The sequence below is a fragment of the Panthera leo genome, chromosome A1 (assembly GCF_018350215.1).
Source record: "Panthera leo isolate Ple1 chromosome A1, P.leo_Ple1_pat1.1, whole genome shotgun sequence".
Classification (NCBI taxonomy): domain Eukaryota; kingdom Metazoa; phylum Chordata; class Mammalia; order Carnivora; family Felidae; genus Panthera; species Panthera leo.
In genome coordinates this window covers 87,919,889-87,935,808 of record NC_056679.1, presented here as the reverse complement: position 1 = coordinate 87,935,808, position 15,920 = coordinate 87,919,889, and the positions used below count along the sequence as shown (strand labels likewise).

The 15,920-nt window shown below is 47.9% G+C and overlaps 2 protein-coding genes and 1 pseudogene across 2 annotated transcripts; 1 reads left to right on the top strand and 2 right to left on the bottom strand.

Annotated features, from left to right (window-relative positions):
- Nucleotides 1–920: 920 nt before the first annotated feature.
- On the bottom strand, nt 921–2,301 carry LOC122215780 (histone H2A type 3). Its single transcript, XM_042931557.1, has one exon. It carries the CDS (start codon nt 2,255–2,257, stop codon nt 1,865–1,867), a length of 393 nt encoding a protein of 130 aa, XP_042787491.1. The 5' UTR covers nt 2,258–2,301; the 3' UTR covers nt 921–1,864.
- Nucleotides 2,302–2,522: 221 nt separating this feature from the next.
- Nucleotides 2,523–3,030, top strand: LOC122215784 (histone H2B type 3-B). Its single transcript, XM_042931569.1, has one exon. The coding sequence runs from the start codon at nt 2,570–2,572 to the stop codon at nt 2,948–2,950; it is 381 nt and encodes a 126-aa protein (XP_042787503.1). The 5' UTR covers nt 2,523–2,569; the 3' UTR covers nt 2,951–3,030.
- Nucleotides 3,031–7,122: 4,092 nt separating this feature from the next.
- LOC122229842 lies at nt 7,123–11,374 on the bottom strand (annotated as a pseudogene).
- Nucleotides 11,375–15,920: the final 4,546 nt, after the last annotated feature.

Below are 15,920 nucleotides of genomic sequence, written 5' to 3'. Positions count from 1 at the left end.
TTTGCATCGGGCTCTGTGCTGACAGCTCAGAGCCTGGAGCCTGTTTTGTATTCTGTGTCTCCTTTTCTCTCTGACCCTCCCCGGCTCACACTCTGTGTCTCTCTCTCTCAAAATAAATAAAGTTAAAAAAAAGATTGAGTAGCTCTTGTTGCTTGATGTTATCTCCAGGGGACAGCTCAGCCTTAGAGATAACAGATGAAGGGCTGCTTCTGTGAGCACCACCCACCTCACTGCCTCCCTCTCAACGTCCCATTTGAGAAATTAAAAATTGGGAACTCCATGGATACGTGGCATACCTAACCTTGCTGGCCCTGAAAAAACATTTCCTAAATACCACTGAGGGGTTTGACGACATACAATGGCCTACATGAACATCAGTGCATAAACAAAAATTTATGCTACAATTGAACATAATGGATCCATCTCCAGAAGGCTCTATGGTCTCTTGGACAGTCCTTGCTTGTGTCACAGAAATGCTGCCCACTCAGCAATGTGGTCCACTACCCACCTCTGCTGCAGGAGACTCCTGTGTTTAGATGCACACCGTCAGAGCAGGGTTTGTAGATCCTTGGTGCGAATACTTTCACAGCACTAGGATATTTTCCCAAGACCAGCAGATATGTGGTTAGCTCCAGATGGTGTCTAGGGAGCCCTGGTTTGAGTAGACCTAATTTTACTAAGTTTAATATAAATTATATAATATTCCTGAATTGTGTTACTGGCCTGCATTTATTGTGATAATAATAAAAAAAAATTAATGAAAATGGCAAAGATCTTGATACTAGGAATAACTAGCAGTTATCAAGCTCTGTGTGTGTGTGTGTGTGTGTGTGTTGTGCACATGCCAGACATTGTTTTAAAGGAATTATTATGAATTAACCACTTAATCCCTCTCCCCCATGAGGTGGATGGTATTAACATTTTGACGACTTCGCCAGGACCCTTAGGAATGTCCAACTCCCCTTTATTACAGAGTGAGGAGCTCGTGTAAACAGTCATCTTCTGAAATATCCACTCATATATTACATAATCTAATCCTAACAACCTGGTCTTCCTGACCAAACTCAATGTACAAATTATTTTATTCTCTAACTTTAGTTATCAGGTTAAGGGACTCGAATTAATGTTTGACCAACCCAGACTGAACAATTTAAATCCTTTTGGTCATTCTACTTACAGTAAGATTTTCTTTAAAAAGTTTACACTTCGTTTAAAAATATAATTTTCTTTCTGAATGTTGTAAATGCCTCTAGAACAGACTCTTTACACGACCTTAATCTCCAGATCATAATTCCCAACGACCTCATGTTTCCTAAAACTTTGCAATATCCACTCCCTCAAGCACCCATACGTTCTAGAACGTAAATCTTTAAGGGTTACCCATAAGAACCGCAAATAGCGGATTCTAACAACTAGACTTATTTTCAAAGGCAGGTGAATCTGCCCTGTTATCCAGGCCTGGGATAAGCAGACAGCCTGTACTTGGGTGTCTAAATGTGACCGAACGACACGTTGCAGGGTGCAAGGCAACTGGTCATCGATAACGACAGATACCTTCACGGTGAGCGGGTTAACTTAAGACCCCAGGCATAGTTTAGGAGTGAGATTCAAACGCAAAGGGCGGCTACGTGTCCGGTAGCATTCCCTGCGGCAAACGAACACGGGAGGCCACGGTGCGCATACCCGCTCCCGGATTGTGCCTCGGGCCCGGCTCTCCGTGCGCCCGGGAGGACGCAGCCTTGGTAAGACAAAGCTGCGTGGTTAGTGTGGCTCTTTTCTTGAAACCGTGGGTGGCTCTGAAAAGAGCCTTTGGTGTCACAGGGCCCCCGGGGCACACGGCCGTTGCCGGCCCGCCTCCGCAGCCTCACTTGCCCTTGGCCTTGTGGTGGCTCTCCGTCTTCTTGGGCAGCAGCACGGCCTGGATGTTGGGCAGGACGCCGCCCTGCGCGATGGTCACGCGGCCCAGCAGCTTGTTGAGCTCCTCGTCGTTGCGGATGGCCAGCTGCAGGTGGCGCGGGATGATACGCGTCTTCTTGTTGTCGCGGGCCGCGTTGCCCGCCAGCTCCAAGATTTCAGCAGTCAGGTACTCCAGCACCGCCGCCAGGTACACCGGCGCGCCGGCCCCGACCCGCTCAGAGTAGTTTCCTTTGCGGAGCAGCCGGTGCACGCGGCCTACGGGGAACTGCAACCCCGCGCGAGAAGAGCGCGACTTGGCCTTGGCGCGCGCCTTACCGCCCTGTTTGCCTCGGCCGGACATTGCCAACTCGGGCGCGGAGAGAGAAGAAAGACGAGAAGACAGACCCAAAGTAACGAGGCCGCCAGCCCCACTGAGCCCTTATATATGGTCCGGAGGTAGTGGAGCTGACCTCATCTGATTGGATAGTAATGGAGACCAACCAGAAAAGGAGTCCATCATCCCCTAATTTGCATGCACCTTTTCCAGTGATTACGTTACGCAGCGTTCGAACCTATCAGATACGAGGAACTCTGGATCCTTCATTTGCATACGGGACGTATAAATACAGTTGCTCGGGCCGCATGTTCTTTTTGTTTGGAGAGACTTGCCATCATGCCTGATCCGTCTAAATCGGCACCCGCGCCCAAGAAGGGCTCCAAGAAGGCCGTCACCAAAGCGCAAAAGAAGGACGGCAAGAAGCGCAAGCGCAGCCGCAAGGAGAGCTACTCCATCTACGTGTACAAGGTGCTGAAGCAGGTGCACCCCGACACCGGCATCTCGTCCAAGGCCATGGGCATCATGAACTCGTTTGTCAACGACATCTTCGAGCGCATCGCCAGCGAGGCCTCTCGCCTGGCGCATTACAACAAGCGTTCGACCATCACGTCCCGCGAGGTGCAGACGGCTGTGCGCCTGCTGCTGCCGGGCGAGCTGGCCAAGCACGCTGTGTCTGAGGGCACCAAGGCCGTCACCAAGTACACCAGCTCCAAGTGAGGCGCGCCGGGCGCCCTGGAACCCAAAGGCTCTTTTCAGAGCCACCCACATAATCGAAAAAGGGTTTCGAACACGGTGAAGGGTTGTTCTGTGAATCAGTTCCGTTCTGTGCACCTTAGTGGTTTCCTGGTTACTGAGTCCGTGTGTGTGTGTGTGTGTGTGTGTGTGTGTGTGTGTCCGCGCGCGCCATTGTGTGTGTGCGTGGAAGGCGAGAGTGTGTAACTGTTTCTTAGGGAGGTCTGGGATGGTAACCGGCCTGGCGGTCAAGGATCCGTGTCCACCCTCCCCTCTGCGGAGGGCTGTTGATGCATCGCCCCGCTAAGTAGACACCTTGAGTTCTTCGTCCTTTGGTGGCTGCAAGGGTGCATCCCCGGCGCTTGCGCGCGTAGACTCCGAGACCCAGGCCTGTCTGCGCGCGGCGTGCGTCTGTGGGTGAAGGGCGCGGGTCACCTCTTTCAGGAGGTGCCAATCCCCCCGCCCCAGTGTCTCTGATGCATGGGCTGGGAAGTGAGGTCTCCGGTGTTGCGCGGCCCCAGGCGGTGTCGCCTGCAGCTGCATCCTTGCCTCGACCAGACATCTTGATCCTGAAGCAGTGAACATTTCTGGGAGAATGTTGGCGTAACTGGACCTTACAAAGGCAAAACGTTTGAAACCGAAAGGGAAATGGAAGCGTCTGGTGAGCGCGAGCCACATGTAACAAGCCGATTTCTGCTGCGGGTAGCTTTAGCCTATGTGGGGATGGGGGAGATCAATTCAGGAGGAAAGTAATTCCCCTTTAATGTAATTCCCCTTTTCTGGACAAATAGCTCCCTCTTTCAGCCACATCATTTTCTGTGAAGCATTAGTGACGCAGAATTACCTCTTTTTTCGAATTTATGGCATTTATTAAGGGAAGTGTCATCTTGGCTCAGGGAAAGCGCTTTGGCACGAAGAGCCTTTACTTGGAAAAGGACATCGCTTTGGCTTTTCTTCGTTGTAAATAGGGGATTCCTAACAAGCACTTCCTTGAGCCACTCTGAGATTTAGATGTACCGATTGGTCGATTGGTCGTGTCATCCGCTCAGGCAAGGAACAAACATTTAATGAAAGGTATCAGTCGTGTTTTGCAAATCATCTCCAGAGGAAGCTGGTCGAAGCCGGGCTGGGCGGGAGGGTCTGAGAACGTCACAGTCCGAGCTCCCTCCGCCCCAGCGTCTGGAAGCCCACCCACCCTGTTCCTTCTCCTGCGTGGGTCCAATCTAAAGGAATTTAAGATCTGACACGTTTTTCAGTTGGCATCTAAAATATTTTTATCCTTAGTTGTTATAGTTACAAGGGTGCAATTCCCAACGTAGGACGTTGTAAAAAAGCAAAATGGTCACATCAAAGAAATTAAAATAAATTTTTAAATAAAGTTCTTGAGCTTTGACACATTTTCAAATAATGCTCTTATAAAAATCTTTCTTACTGAAATATGCGTGACACGATCACATCAATCTTTTAAAGATATCTATTGAAATAGCAATTCAATACTGTAATCAATTCTTAGAACACATGATCAAATTCTTCGTTAACAGTGAGATAGTCTACATGATCCTTTTTTTCCTCCCTGAACTCACCCCCATTGTACTTCTTCCTGAGAATTTCATCCAAATGTAAGCTATATTTTTGAGTGTTTTCATCTATTACCTTTCGTTACACACACACACACACACACACACCAACGTAAATTGAAATTTAAAAATACTTGCAGGTGACAAAAAGTGTTTTAAAAGTCATCTGGGCAGTACACATTTATTGAAAACATAAGTTTTGATAGCTAGTTATCACAGATACATGATCGTAAGTAATTCTCAGTTAGAATTTTAGTGAAACCTACCTCATTTATTGGGATTGATGGTGGTTCCTATTGCCTCACTTTATGCATCAGTGGACATATAGAGTATTGTTATGCTTACAATGATAGCAATGTGCATCATTTCATTTCCATTATTAGTGTATATCCATAGATACACACTCTGAAATGATATTTACAAAAACAACACAACACAACTCATAGATACGGAAGTTTTGCCACAGTTATTTTACTCAATTCTTTCCCTGCTAGTTATGATCCCCAGATTTGAAAACAGTAATCTACATCAAAATCAACACCTTTAATCTTCTCAAGAGCTGTCTGATTCTTCTCGGAAACTACAGAATCCAGTTTTACACTATGAAGCAGGGGCCTCCTGATTGGGTCTGAGCCCTCCTCTACCTATAGATGGAAGGAGATTAGGCATCACTATCTTAACGAGCACTTCTGGTAACAGGAAACTAGTGTCCCAGATCCAGGTCATTCTCTGCTTTAATAATAAGCTTCAGACCTAGGTTTAATAAAATGAAACTTGTCTCCAGTAGTGTGGGACTGTGCTAGCAGTGAGAAACAACGCAGTTTATTTAGTCCCTAAAATAAAATCAAGAAGCAGAATAAACATAATTCCCAAATACAGTCGCATGAAAATGTTTTGTTGTGGGTAATGCAAAATGTCGATTAATTTCTCAGTCCCTTCACTCCTCAGACACACAGAATTGGTGTGAAGTAAAAGGAGGAGGAGGAGGAGGAGGAGGAGGAGGAGGAGGAGGAGGAGGAAGGGAGGAGGCTGCCTTTATTTGCTGAACAGTGTGGAGGATGCTGAGGCAGCCCCAGGGGAAGAATGGGCCTGGTTGGGCCCTCTCCTACCACGGGAGTGAGAATCTATTAAGGACGATGCAGAGCGACAGAGTTCCTGCCCTTGAGAATTTATAATGAAGAAAATGGAGAGAATCTGAATACAGAGCCCAGTCAGTAATACTACTACAACAAAGAGAAATGTCTGTGGGGCGCCTGGGTGGCTCAGTTGGTTAAGCGTCCGACTTCAGCTCAGGTCACGATCTCGCGGTCCGTGAGTTCGAGCCCCGCGTCGGGCTCTGGGCTGATGGCTCAGAGCCTGGAGCCTGCTTCCGATTCTGTGTCTCCCTCTCTCTCTGCCCCACCCCCATTCATGCTCTGTCTCTCTCTGTCCCAAAAATAAATAAACGTTAAAAAAAATGTTTGCATTAAGTTGGAGGCTGAAGGAAGGGGTTCACTGAGTATTTAAAACTGCTTAGACTCACAGAGTAAGGAATCAACACAATGGAAGACTTATCTAGGCCTGAAATACGAAAAGTACAAGCCGAAGAGTAAGACTCTGGAAAGCACTGGAAGGATTTTGCAGGTATCCCATCTGAGATGTATTTGAGAGGGGGCACCTGGGTGGCTGAGTTGGTTAAGCCTCTGACTCTTGACTTTGGCTCAGGTCATGATCTCACGGTGAGTTTGAGCCCCACATTGGGCTCTATGCTGGCAGCGTGGAGCCTGCTTAGGATTCTGTCTCCCTCTCTCTCTCTGCCCCTCCCCTGCTTACTCTCTATCTCCCTCTCAAGATAAATAAAAATAAACTTTAAAAATAAAATGCATTGAAGAGACTCTCTCCTCCCCTCATCTCAGCCAAAAATTTTAAGTCCAATTTGCTAATTACTATGGAGTAAACCAAAGATGGAGAGGGAAGGGCTATCTCTTTAATAAAAAAGTACAAACGCAAAACAAAGAATTTAGTGTAGGAGGCTAAGATTTGATGAAAGCGTGACATCACCGGAGATGGACACCCTTAGGGGCCAGGAATCAGAAGGCCTCTGCCCACCTCTTGGGACTGAACTGGAAATCCAAATCCTGGGAAGTGTTTTGCTTTCAGACTGGGATGCTCTTGTGGTGGTTTTTGTAGTCTGGGGTATCTTTTAGAGCGAGAGAAGCCTGGGCCACAGTCAAGCCTGCTGCTTCAGTTATAAATAAAGTGGGCAAATTAAATCCACCTTGCATATGGTTTAGTTGTGTGTTTGTGTTTAAAGTGCTCCATTCGTTTTGTCAAAAAGGCTCTATCACCATTTACAAGGCTTTCGTTAAAAGTATATACCAAAAACAAACAAAAAACAAAACAACCAAAATAGGGGCGCCTGAGTGGCTCAGTCCGTTGGGCCTAGACTTTTTGGCCTAGGTTATGATCTCATGGTTCTTGTGAGTTGGAGCCCTGAGTGGCCTGGGACTCAGAGCCTGGATCCTGCTTCAGATTCTGTGTCTCCCTCTCTCTGCCCCTCCTCTGCTCACGCTCTCTCTCTCTCTCTCTCTCAAAAGTAAACATTAAAAATTAAAAAAAACCCCACATAAACCGATCTCCTAATATGAATGATTTTAGCAGAGTATGATGATGGAGGCCACTACCTGTGCACCCGCTGTTCTGATTTTTCAAACAGGAACTGTGGTGCCCACAAAAAGCTGCTTAAACTGAACACTGCTTTCGTGTATTTGGCAAGAGGCAAAGGAAGGAAGGACCAGCCCAAGCGTCACCACCAAGACTGAGCCCAACACCCAGGGTCTCATCGAACCCCACGTCCGTCTAGCGCACGCAGACCTAATCCATTAAGAGACACGGGGGTGCTAGTAGGGGGGTTGGCCTGAGGCCTTCCTGGAGGTGACCGGGTCTCTGCCTAAAGCTAAGGCCGCGCCCTCTCTGGCTGCTGGCTGGGTAGATGCTGACTCAACGCGCCTTTGCAGGGTCTGCGCCTTTGAAGGTCCAGTCTCGCTTTCCGTGGCGCATTGCAGCGCCCCCCAGAACCCTGCTGGAGCAGCACATCACAACCAGAGCGGCTGGCAGTCTCCTTTCTGAGCAAAGAGGTGGCTCTGAAAATAGCCTTTGGGTTCCAGGGCGCCCGGCGCGCCTCACTTGGAGCTGGTGTACTTGGTGACGGCCTTGGTGCCCTCAGACACAGCGTGCTTGGCCAGTTCGCCCGGCAGCAGCAGGCGCACGGCCGTCTGCACCTCGCGGGAGTGATGGTCGAGGCAGGGGCCTGGCTGGCGATGCGCTGGAAGATGTCGTTGACAAACGAGTTCATGATGTCCATGATCTTGGACGAGATGCCGGTGTCGGGATACACCTGCTTCAGCACCTTGTACACGTAGATGGAGTAGCTCTCCTTGCGGCTGCTCTGTCTTCTGTGCTTTGGTGACGGCCTTCTTGGAGCCCTTCTTGGGCGGAGTGGGAAGGATCCGGCTTGGCCGGGCAGCGCGGGGGTGGGGGTGGGGCAACGCGGCGGTGGGGGCTCCGGGGCTCAGGCAGCGCGGGCACAGGAGCTCCAAGGGGGGCACGGATGCCCGGGTGGGGGCGGCGGGGGCGTCGCAGGGACGCGGGCTCGGGGCTGGCGGGGTACGCAGGAACGCCAGGAGGCGGCTAGGGTGGAGGTAGCTGGGGCGCGAGGGTGCGGGCGAAGGGGCAGGGGGCCGCGGACCGGGCACCGGAACCGGGCGGTGCGATCGCAGCAACCGAGATGAGTGCGCCGAACGCAGGCAGCGCTATTTATTGTGTCCATATTCAAATGAAGCCTCCAAGTCGTGGGAATCTGATTGGACGGCAGGCTCTGAGCCTCCGGGACCGCTAGGAGTTTATGTAAATAGCGGATGCTGGCTCTTATTTCCTATTGGACGGCAATCCCACCAATCCGAAGACACAGGTGCCTCGCGCTGGGAGTCAGGTTGAGCATCTTTGTTCAAACCGGGAGAGGAGGGTCCTTTGTGTGGTCACCGGTTCTGGATGGGGTACATAATAATAATAAAAATAAACATAAACAATAACAATAATAATAATAAATAAGGAAATAAAAGTCTGTTTAACGCTGCATCTCCATCTTCTCCGGGCAAGGGGTAAACACATTTCTGAGGCCCAAAGCTAGGGAGGACAAGCTGATGCTTATTCAGCAAAGGGGAATGGGAATAACTTAACTATTTATTTCCCATCATTCCCCCAACAAAAGGCCAATGTCAGAATTCAGGCGTAAATCCAAATGGCTGAACACTGAAAATCTGTGAAGGCACTCACATTGGAGGTGTAGCAACAGGGCAGACTTGCAAGTGGAAGGACTGATGAAGGGGCTTCCGGGAAACAGTCCTTTGATTTCAATGCTGACTAATTTCTTTTGAAGTGATCGCTGCGTGCTAGGTACTCCGTATCTAGGGTCTCATCTTGTCTGTGAACGCATCAGAACACAGGCTTATAGAATTGTTAAAGGCTAAACTGAGGCCTACCAAAAATATTAAGAATCTATTGAACAAAAGTTGCTTAGAATCAGGCAACATCCAATTTAACAGATAGAGAAGATTTCCATGGAGCCGTACAAAATGAAAGACTTGTATCGGCAGAACGGAGAGGGAACAAGAAGTCACAGGAAAGGAAAAATAGCATTATTGCAAGGTCACTTTCTTTTAGAGAATGGAAGAGGCCTATTAGACTGATTACCTCACTAGTGCTGATCAGTGTTGCGACCGGTGCAACAAACACCGAGATCAGGGTCCTGACGGTAGGGGAATGTAAGGAAAAAAAGAGAGAAGAGAAGACAGTTTGGGAACTGGAGGGTCCCCTGGGCTGATGGCCCAAGTGACGGCTTTATTGTTGCTGTACACAATCTTTTATATCAAGACTCTTATGGGTCAGGCCATTCTAAGAATAAACAGGTTTCACATAATCGCTGCCAACCAAAACATTTAGTTCTGTGTTCCTTGTGAATTTTCTAAACGGGTCACAGCAAGACCTTGTTGATAAGATTGCTAGCAAAACACAGTTCTCATGTTTGTTTCTATTTGACTCGGGGTAGAAAAAGGGGAGGTAACATTACTGCCAACACCCACAGACCACAGGCTTCAGGAATTAACTTTCTCAGCCTTGACAAGGCTTTCGTATGCCCTTGAAAATGGGGGAATGGGAGGGGGAACCACCGGGTTGCCTGAGTCAACAGGGAACCATTGCTCGACCCGGTCTCAGCCTGGCACCAGGCCCAGACTCCCACAATCAGGGGATTCCTGATTCACTGGAGCTTAATGCTCCACTTCTGGGACAGCTGACACTTGCAATAAATTCAGTCTTGGTTCCGTGACATGGCACTTAGCATGAGGCACTCCATTTTGGATATGTTGTCTTGTTTTCACAAGAAGTTATCAGTCCCTGAGTTGCCTCCCCCATTAAATTAACTCCTATAGACATGAGTTAAGGTCTCCTATATGTTAAATGCCAAGATGGAAATATAAGGTGTTAAGAATTTACTTACTTGAGCATCACATCTGGGAAGCTCAGAAATGCAGACTCTTGGGGTGCCTGGGTGGCTCAGTGGGTTGAGAGTCCGACTCTTGATTTGGGCTCAGGTCATGATTTCATGGTCTTGAGATTGAGACCTGTGTTGGGCCACACTGAGCATGGAACCTGCTTGGGATTCTCTTCTAATCTTTGCTCCTACCCTGTGCAGTCTCTCTCTCTCTCTCTCTCTCAAAATAAATAAATAAACATAAGAAAAAATAGAAATGCAGAATCCTGGGCCCCATTTCAAAGGTATTGACTCAAAAGTTGTATTTTTTTTCTTTTTTAAAAATTTTTTAATGTTTATTTTTGACAGAGAGAGACAGACAGAGCATGAACGGGGGAGGGGCAGAGAGAGACGGAGACACAGAATGGGAAACAGGCTCCAGGCTCTGAGCTGTCAGCACAGAGCCTGACGTGGGGCTCGAACTCACAGACTGCAAGATCATGACCTGAGCCGAAGTCGGATGCTCAACCGACTGAGCCACCCAGGCCCCACTTTTTCTTTTTTTTTTAAGTTTATTTTTATTTATTTTGAGAGAGAGAGAGAGAGAAAGAGAGAGAGCAAGTGGGGAAGGGGCAGAGAGAAGAGGGAGACAGACTCCCAAGCAGGCTCCACACTGTCAGCACAGAGCCCGATGTGGGGTTCAATCTCAAGAACGGTGAGAGCATGACCTGAGCTCAAGTCAAAAATTGGACTCTTGGGCACCTGAGTGACTCAGTCAGTCAAGTGTCTGACTTTGGCTCCGGTCATGATCTCACAGTTTGTGGGTTTGAGCCCTGCACTGGGCTCTGTGCTGACAGGTCAGAGCCTGGAGCCTGCTTCGGATTCTGTGTCTCCCTCTCTCTCTATCCCTCCCTCGCTCATGCTCTGTCTCCCAAAAATAAATAAACATTAAAAAAAAAAGAGTTGGACACTTAACCGACTGAGCCACCCAGGTGCACCAGATGTATTTTAAACAGACTCAGATGCATATCACACTTTGAGAAGGTCTAAGGTCTGGTCTGGGTGTCACTTACCTGGCCACTGTAACCATCCAGAGCATTATCCAGAGGCCAGGAAACTTAATGGTGCCCCCAACAGACAAAATGGATCACAGCTTCAGAACAGTCAGCAAGATGCTTTCAAGATACCCACACAAATGCCCTCTATGTACAAATATGTCTGTACAAACATGTCTTGTGTGTGCACACATGTCCTGTGAGATCCATGGGCCTCTTGAGATTGTGGGTACCTTGAGCTGCTTTGGATATACTCAGCATTGACCATTTTATCTATTTACCTTAAAAAATGGAGTTGATTTAATGAACATTTCTATAGAGCTTATTATGATCTAGGTAACCATTTAATACATAATTCACATTAGTGCTGATAAGACCCTTTCCTGGTATGTACTATTATCAACTCCATTTTATGGATGGGTAGCAAAAGGCTGAAGAAAATATGTCCTGAGTTAAACACGTGGGAGGCAGGAGCGGACCCTGAAAATCAGGCTGATTGGTGCCAAGAAATTTTAAATATTTGGATAGTGAATTGAACTCAATTTTGAAGAAGGAACACTACTTATGATGTGGTGTGTAGAAGAAAAATAGTAAAACACCAATGCATCACTCTGTGTTTCAGTTTCTGACAAAAAAAAGTCCAAAATCTTATAATTGGTCTCTCCTGGAAAGATGAAAGTATTGTAGATGAAATTGTACTGAATTCTACAATCGCTGACTCCATTAAAAGAATAAAGCCTTTGAATACAAGGTGCCTTAAGGAAATAGAAAAAAAGGCTTGTTTCTGGATCATTACCCCAAACCACTTTTGTAGCCCTCATTATTTTTTTTCTGTGGGAGCTTAATGAGTATACAAATGATAGTCTTGCTTCCCAGCACCAGTGGGAGATGTCGGAAGCCCGATCTTGCACACGAGGTGCACTCCAAGCAAGAATCTCTTTTCTTTTGCCTGCAGATTTCGTGAGCACAGACTTCTCTGACATAGTCTTGAAACTCACTGTTTGGAGAAGGTCTTTCTGTCTCAGTGAGGCTCACTTCCGGTGGATATTGAAGCTCTAACACATTTATAATGTTGGGGAGGAAATGCTTTCACTCCACCCTCCTGGCTTTGATAGCTGGTTCTGGGAAGTGAACCGACAACAGGCAGATTGACAGGAGAAAAGGTGTATGAATTTATTAATTTTTATTATTACATGCATGGGGGCCTCCCAGGGGAAAAGGGTGACTATCTCCCAAAGCGGTGAGATTGGAGAGCTTATATACCATCTTTTTTTTTGAATGTTTATTATCTTAGAGAGAGCATGCACACACGAGCAGAGGAGGGGCAGAGAGCAAGAGGGAGACACAGAATCCAAAACAGGCTCCAGGCTCTGAGCAAGTGTTCAGCACAGAACCCAATGTGGGGCTCAAATCCACAAACTGTGAGATCATGACCTGAGCTGAAGCTGGACACTCAACCGACTGAGCCACCCAGGCGCCCCTTGAGAGCTTATATACCATCCTAATTGGAGCAGGGGAGGGGGCTGTGGGCCTCTGAGGGGGACAGTGAATGGTGTTTAGGAAAGATGAGTGGGCCCTTTGGAGAATAGATAGCAGGTGTGATAGTCTGTGACAACGTTTGTCTGGTTGTGGCATGGACTTCTTTCTTCCCTCCTGTGATGAAACCCCAGGAAGGTATTGATGGCAGTTAGGGTCTTTTTTTGGGGGAGGACCTGTCTTTTTTTTTTTTTTTTTTTTTTTTTACATTTTATTTATTTTTGAGAGACAGAGAGAGACAGAGCACAAGTGGGGGAGGGGCAGAGAGGGAATGAGACACAGAATCTGAAGCGGACTCTAGGCTCTGAACTGTCAGCACAGAGCCCAACGCAGGGCTCGAGCCCACAAACTGTAAGATCATGACTTGGGCTGAAGTTGGACACTCAACCGACTGAGCCACCCAGGCGCCCTGGACCTGTCTTTTTTTTGAGAGAGGGAGTGAGCACTTGGGAGCATGGAAGGGTCAGAGGGAGAGAGAGAGAATCCCAAGCTGACTCCACACCCAGAGCACAGTCTGATGCAGGGCTCAATCTCACCAACCATGAGATCACAACCTAAACTAACATCAAGAGTTGGATGCTTATCCAACTGAGCCACCCAGGCGCCTCTAGAAGAATAATTTAAAAAGGGGGTCGGATGATAAAAAAATAAAAAATAAAAACATTTTTTTTTCTTAATGGTTTCAGTGCACAGTGCCTGGTGCTCGTAGCAATTCCTTAACTATGTTCAACAAATGATGGAGTCAGTGAAAGGAGCACATTTCATCATCCTGAATTCCTGTGCCCACCACGGACACCATCCTTTTTCTCTGCTGGGATAAAGATGCTGTGCAGTGTTTTTGCCCCACCCCAGCCTGGTGTCTTACACATTCCCACCAATGAGCATTGCTGTAGATGAAATGTTGCAAGCCCCCCCGCCCCCAACAGCAACAGCAGCACTCGCTGCTTATGGATCCTGCAGGGGTGTGGGGTGGGGGGAGGGCTCTGCGGGGAGGCAGCACCCTGAAGATGCAGGAAGGGTGCCAGACCATAATGGTTGGGGCGGGGAGCTGCAGGTAGGTGGGTGCTTGCAGTGACAGTGCACGCACACTGGAGCTCTGCAGAGAAGAGGTAAACCTCCTTGCATGCTTTGCAGGTTCACAAAGCAAAGAAGGAAGGCAGCTTGGCCGGCCTTTGTCCTGGAGACAGCCTCCAGCGTGCACCTGAGACAAAGGCTGTGGCGGGGGTGCTGGGGCTCCTGTGGCCGGCCTTGCGTACAAGACCCTGGAGGAGACAGGTGCTAACCCCGCACCCATGCAAGGTTTTGGGGTTGCTTCCCAGGCTGGGCCTGTCCTTTTCTTCCTGTGCTCATTTCCATGTTGTTTCAGCAGGCAGGAGAGAGGGAGTCTTCAGTCAAATCCCAGCTCCAGGTGGGAATGAAAGGCTGGAGACCACGGTGGAGGGGAGGTGGGGGGCGGGTCAGGGAACTGAATCTGGTGTTGGGTGAGCAGCTTGTGGGATGGATCATTGCCATCTCAGTGACCACACAGACACGCAGACACAAAGGCCAGATGTGCTGGCCCCTCAGCCCCTGAGCTGCACAGCTACCCATTCCCCACCTAGGACAGGTTTCGGGTGCCCCCAGGGGCTGGGGTCAGGGGACAAAATGCTCTGGAGGCCACACAGGCCTTTCTGGTTACTTGTTCCTCCATGAGAGTGAGCTCCTGTCCTCATGCGTATATAGTATATTTCTATTACTTCCCGTCTACATACAGATATGCAAAAGTCATGTGGGGAGCCTGGGTGGCTCCATGGGTTGAGTGTCTGAATTTGGCTCAGGTCATGATCTCAACCGGTTCCTGAGTTCAAACCCCGATGCGGGCTCAGTGCTGACAGCATGGAGCCTGGCTCATATCCTCTGTATCCCTCTCTCTCTGCTCAGCCCCTGCTCACGCTCTCTCTCAAAAATAAACTAAAAAAAAGAAAAAAAAAAGTAAAAATGTTGGGGCACCTGGTAAAAATGTAGGTTAAGTGTCCAACTTTGGCTCATGTCATGATCTCACAATTTGTGGGTTCGAGCCCCGTGTTGGGCTCTGCACTGACAGCGAGGAGCCTGCTCGGGATTCTCTGCTCTCTCTCTCTCTCTCTCTCTCTCTCTCTCTCTCTCTCAAAATAAATAAATAAACTTAAAATGAAACAATCAGGAATCACCCTGTCCCACTAATCTGACTGATAGGCCCCTGCTGTCCCCTCCCTAAAGGAAAGTGACCTTGCAATAATCACCCACCTTTGGCCCCTTATGACTTCCTTGCTTCCCCCCTTTCTGCCTATAGAAGTCTTTCATTTTCGGCTCCTCCGAACGCCTTCTTATCTGCAAGACTGGGTGCTGCCTGATTCGAATCAGTCTTTGCTGAAATACACTCTCACAATTTTCAATGTACCTCAGTTTCTCTTTCAGCAGTGCTGGTATCAGAAGTGGGACCTCAGGGAAACCCCTGTCAGTCCCAGAGCAACCGGGAACCAGGCACAGGCACCTGCTGAGCTCCTCTGAGCCCATGGCTGTTTTGCCGCCTCCAGTGGTCATGGGTAAGTCCTGGTTGGTCCTGGTCCTCCTGTGTTATGAACTTTCAGACTTTATCAGAGCATGTCTCTTTCCAGACTGGAAATCGGCTGAAGTCAGACTGGGTCCGACTTAGAAACTGGGCTAGGTCTGGGGTTGGATTGGGTCCTATGTGAGGCCTCAAGTAAATCAGATTTTGTTTAAAGGCTGAACAACCAGAGATAATCTTTTTCCTTTTAAGTTTTAATTTTAATTTCAGTTAGTTAACATACAGTGTAATATGAGTTGCAAGTGTAGAATTGATTCAACAACTCCCAGTGCTCATCACAACAGGTGTACTCCTTCATCCCTATCTCCCATTTAATACACCCCCGACCCATCTCTCTTCTGGTAACCATCAGTGTGTTCTTTATAGTTAAGAGTCAGTTTCTTGTTTTGCCTCTCTCTCTTATTTTCCCTTTGCTCATTTGCTTTGTTTCTTAAATTCCACATATGACTTAAATCATACAGTATTTTCTTTCTCTGACTGATTTATTTCACTTAGCACATAATACACTCTAGCTCCATTCATGTTGTTGCAAATGGCAATATTTCATTTTGTTTTCATCACCGAGTACTATTCCAATGCATGTATATACCACACCCTCTTTATCCATCATCAGTTGATGGACATTTGGGCTCTTTCCATAATTTGGCTATTGTTGATAGGACTGCTATAAACATTGGGGTGCATGTACCCC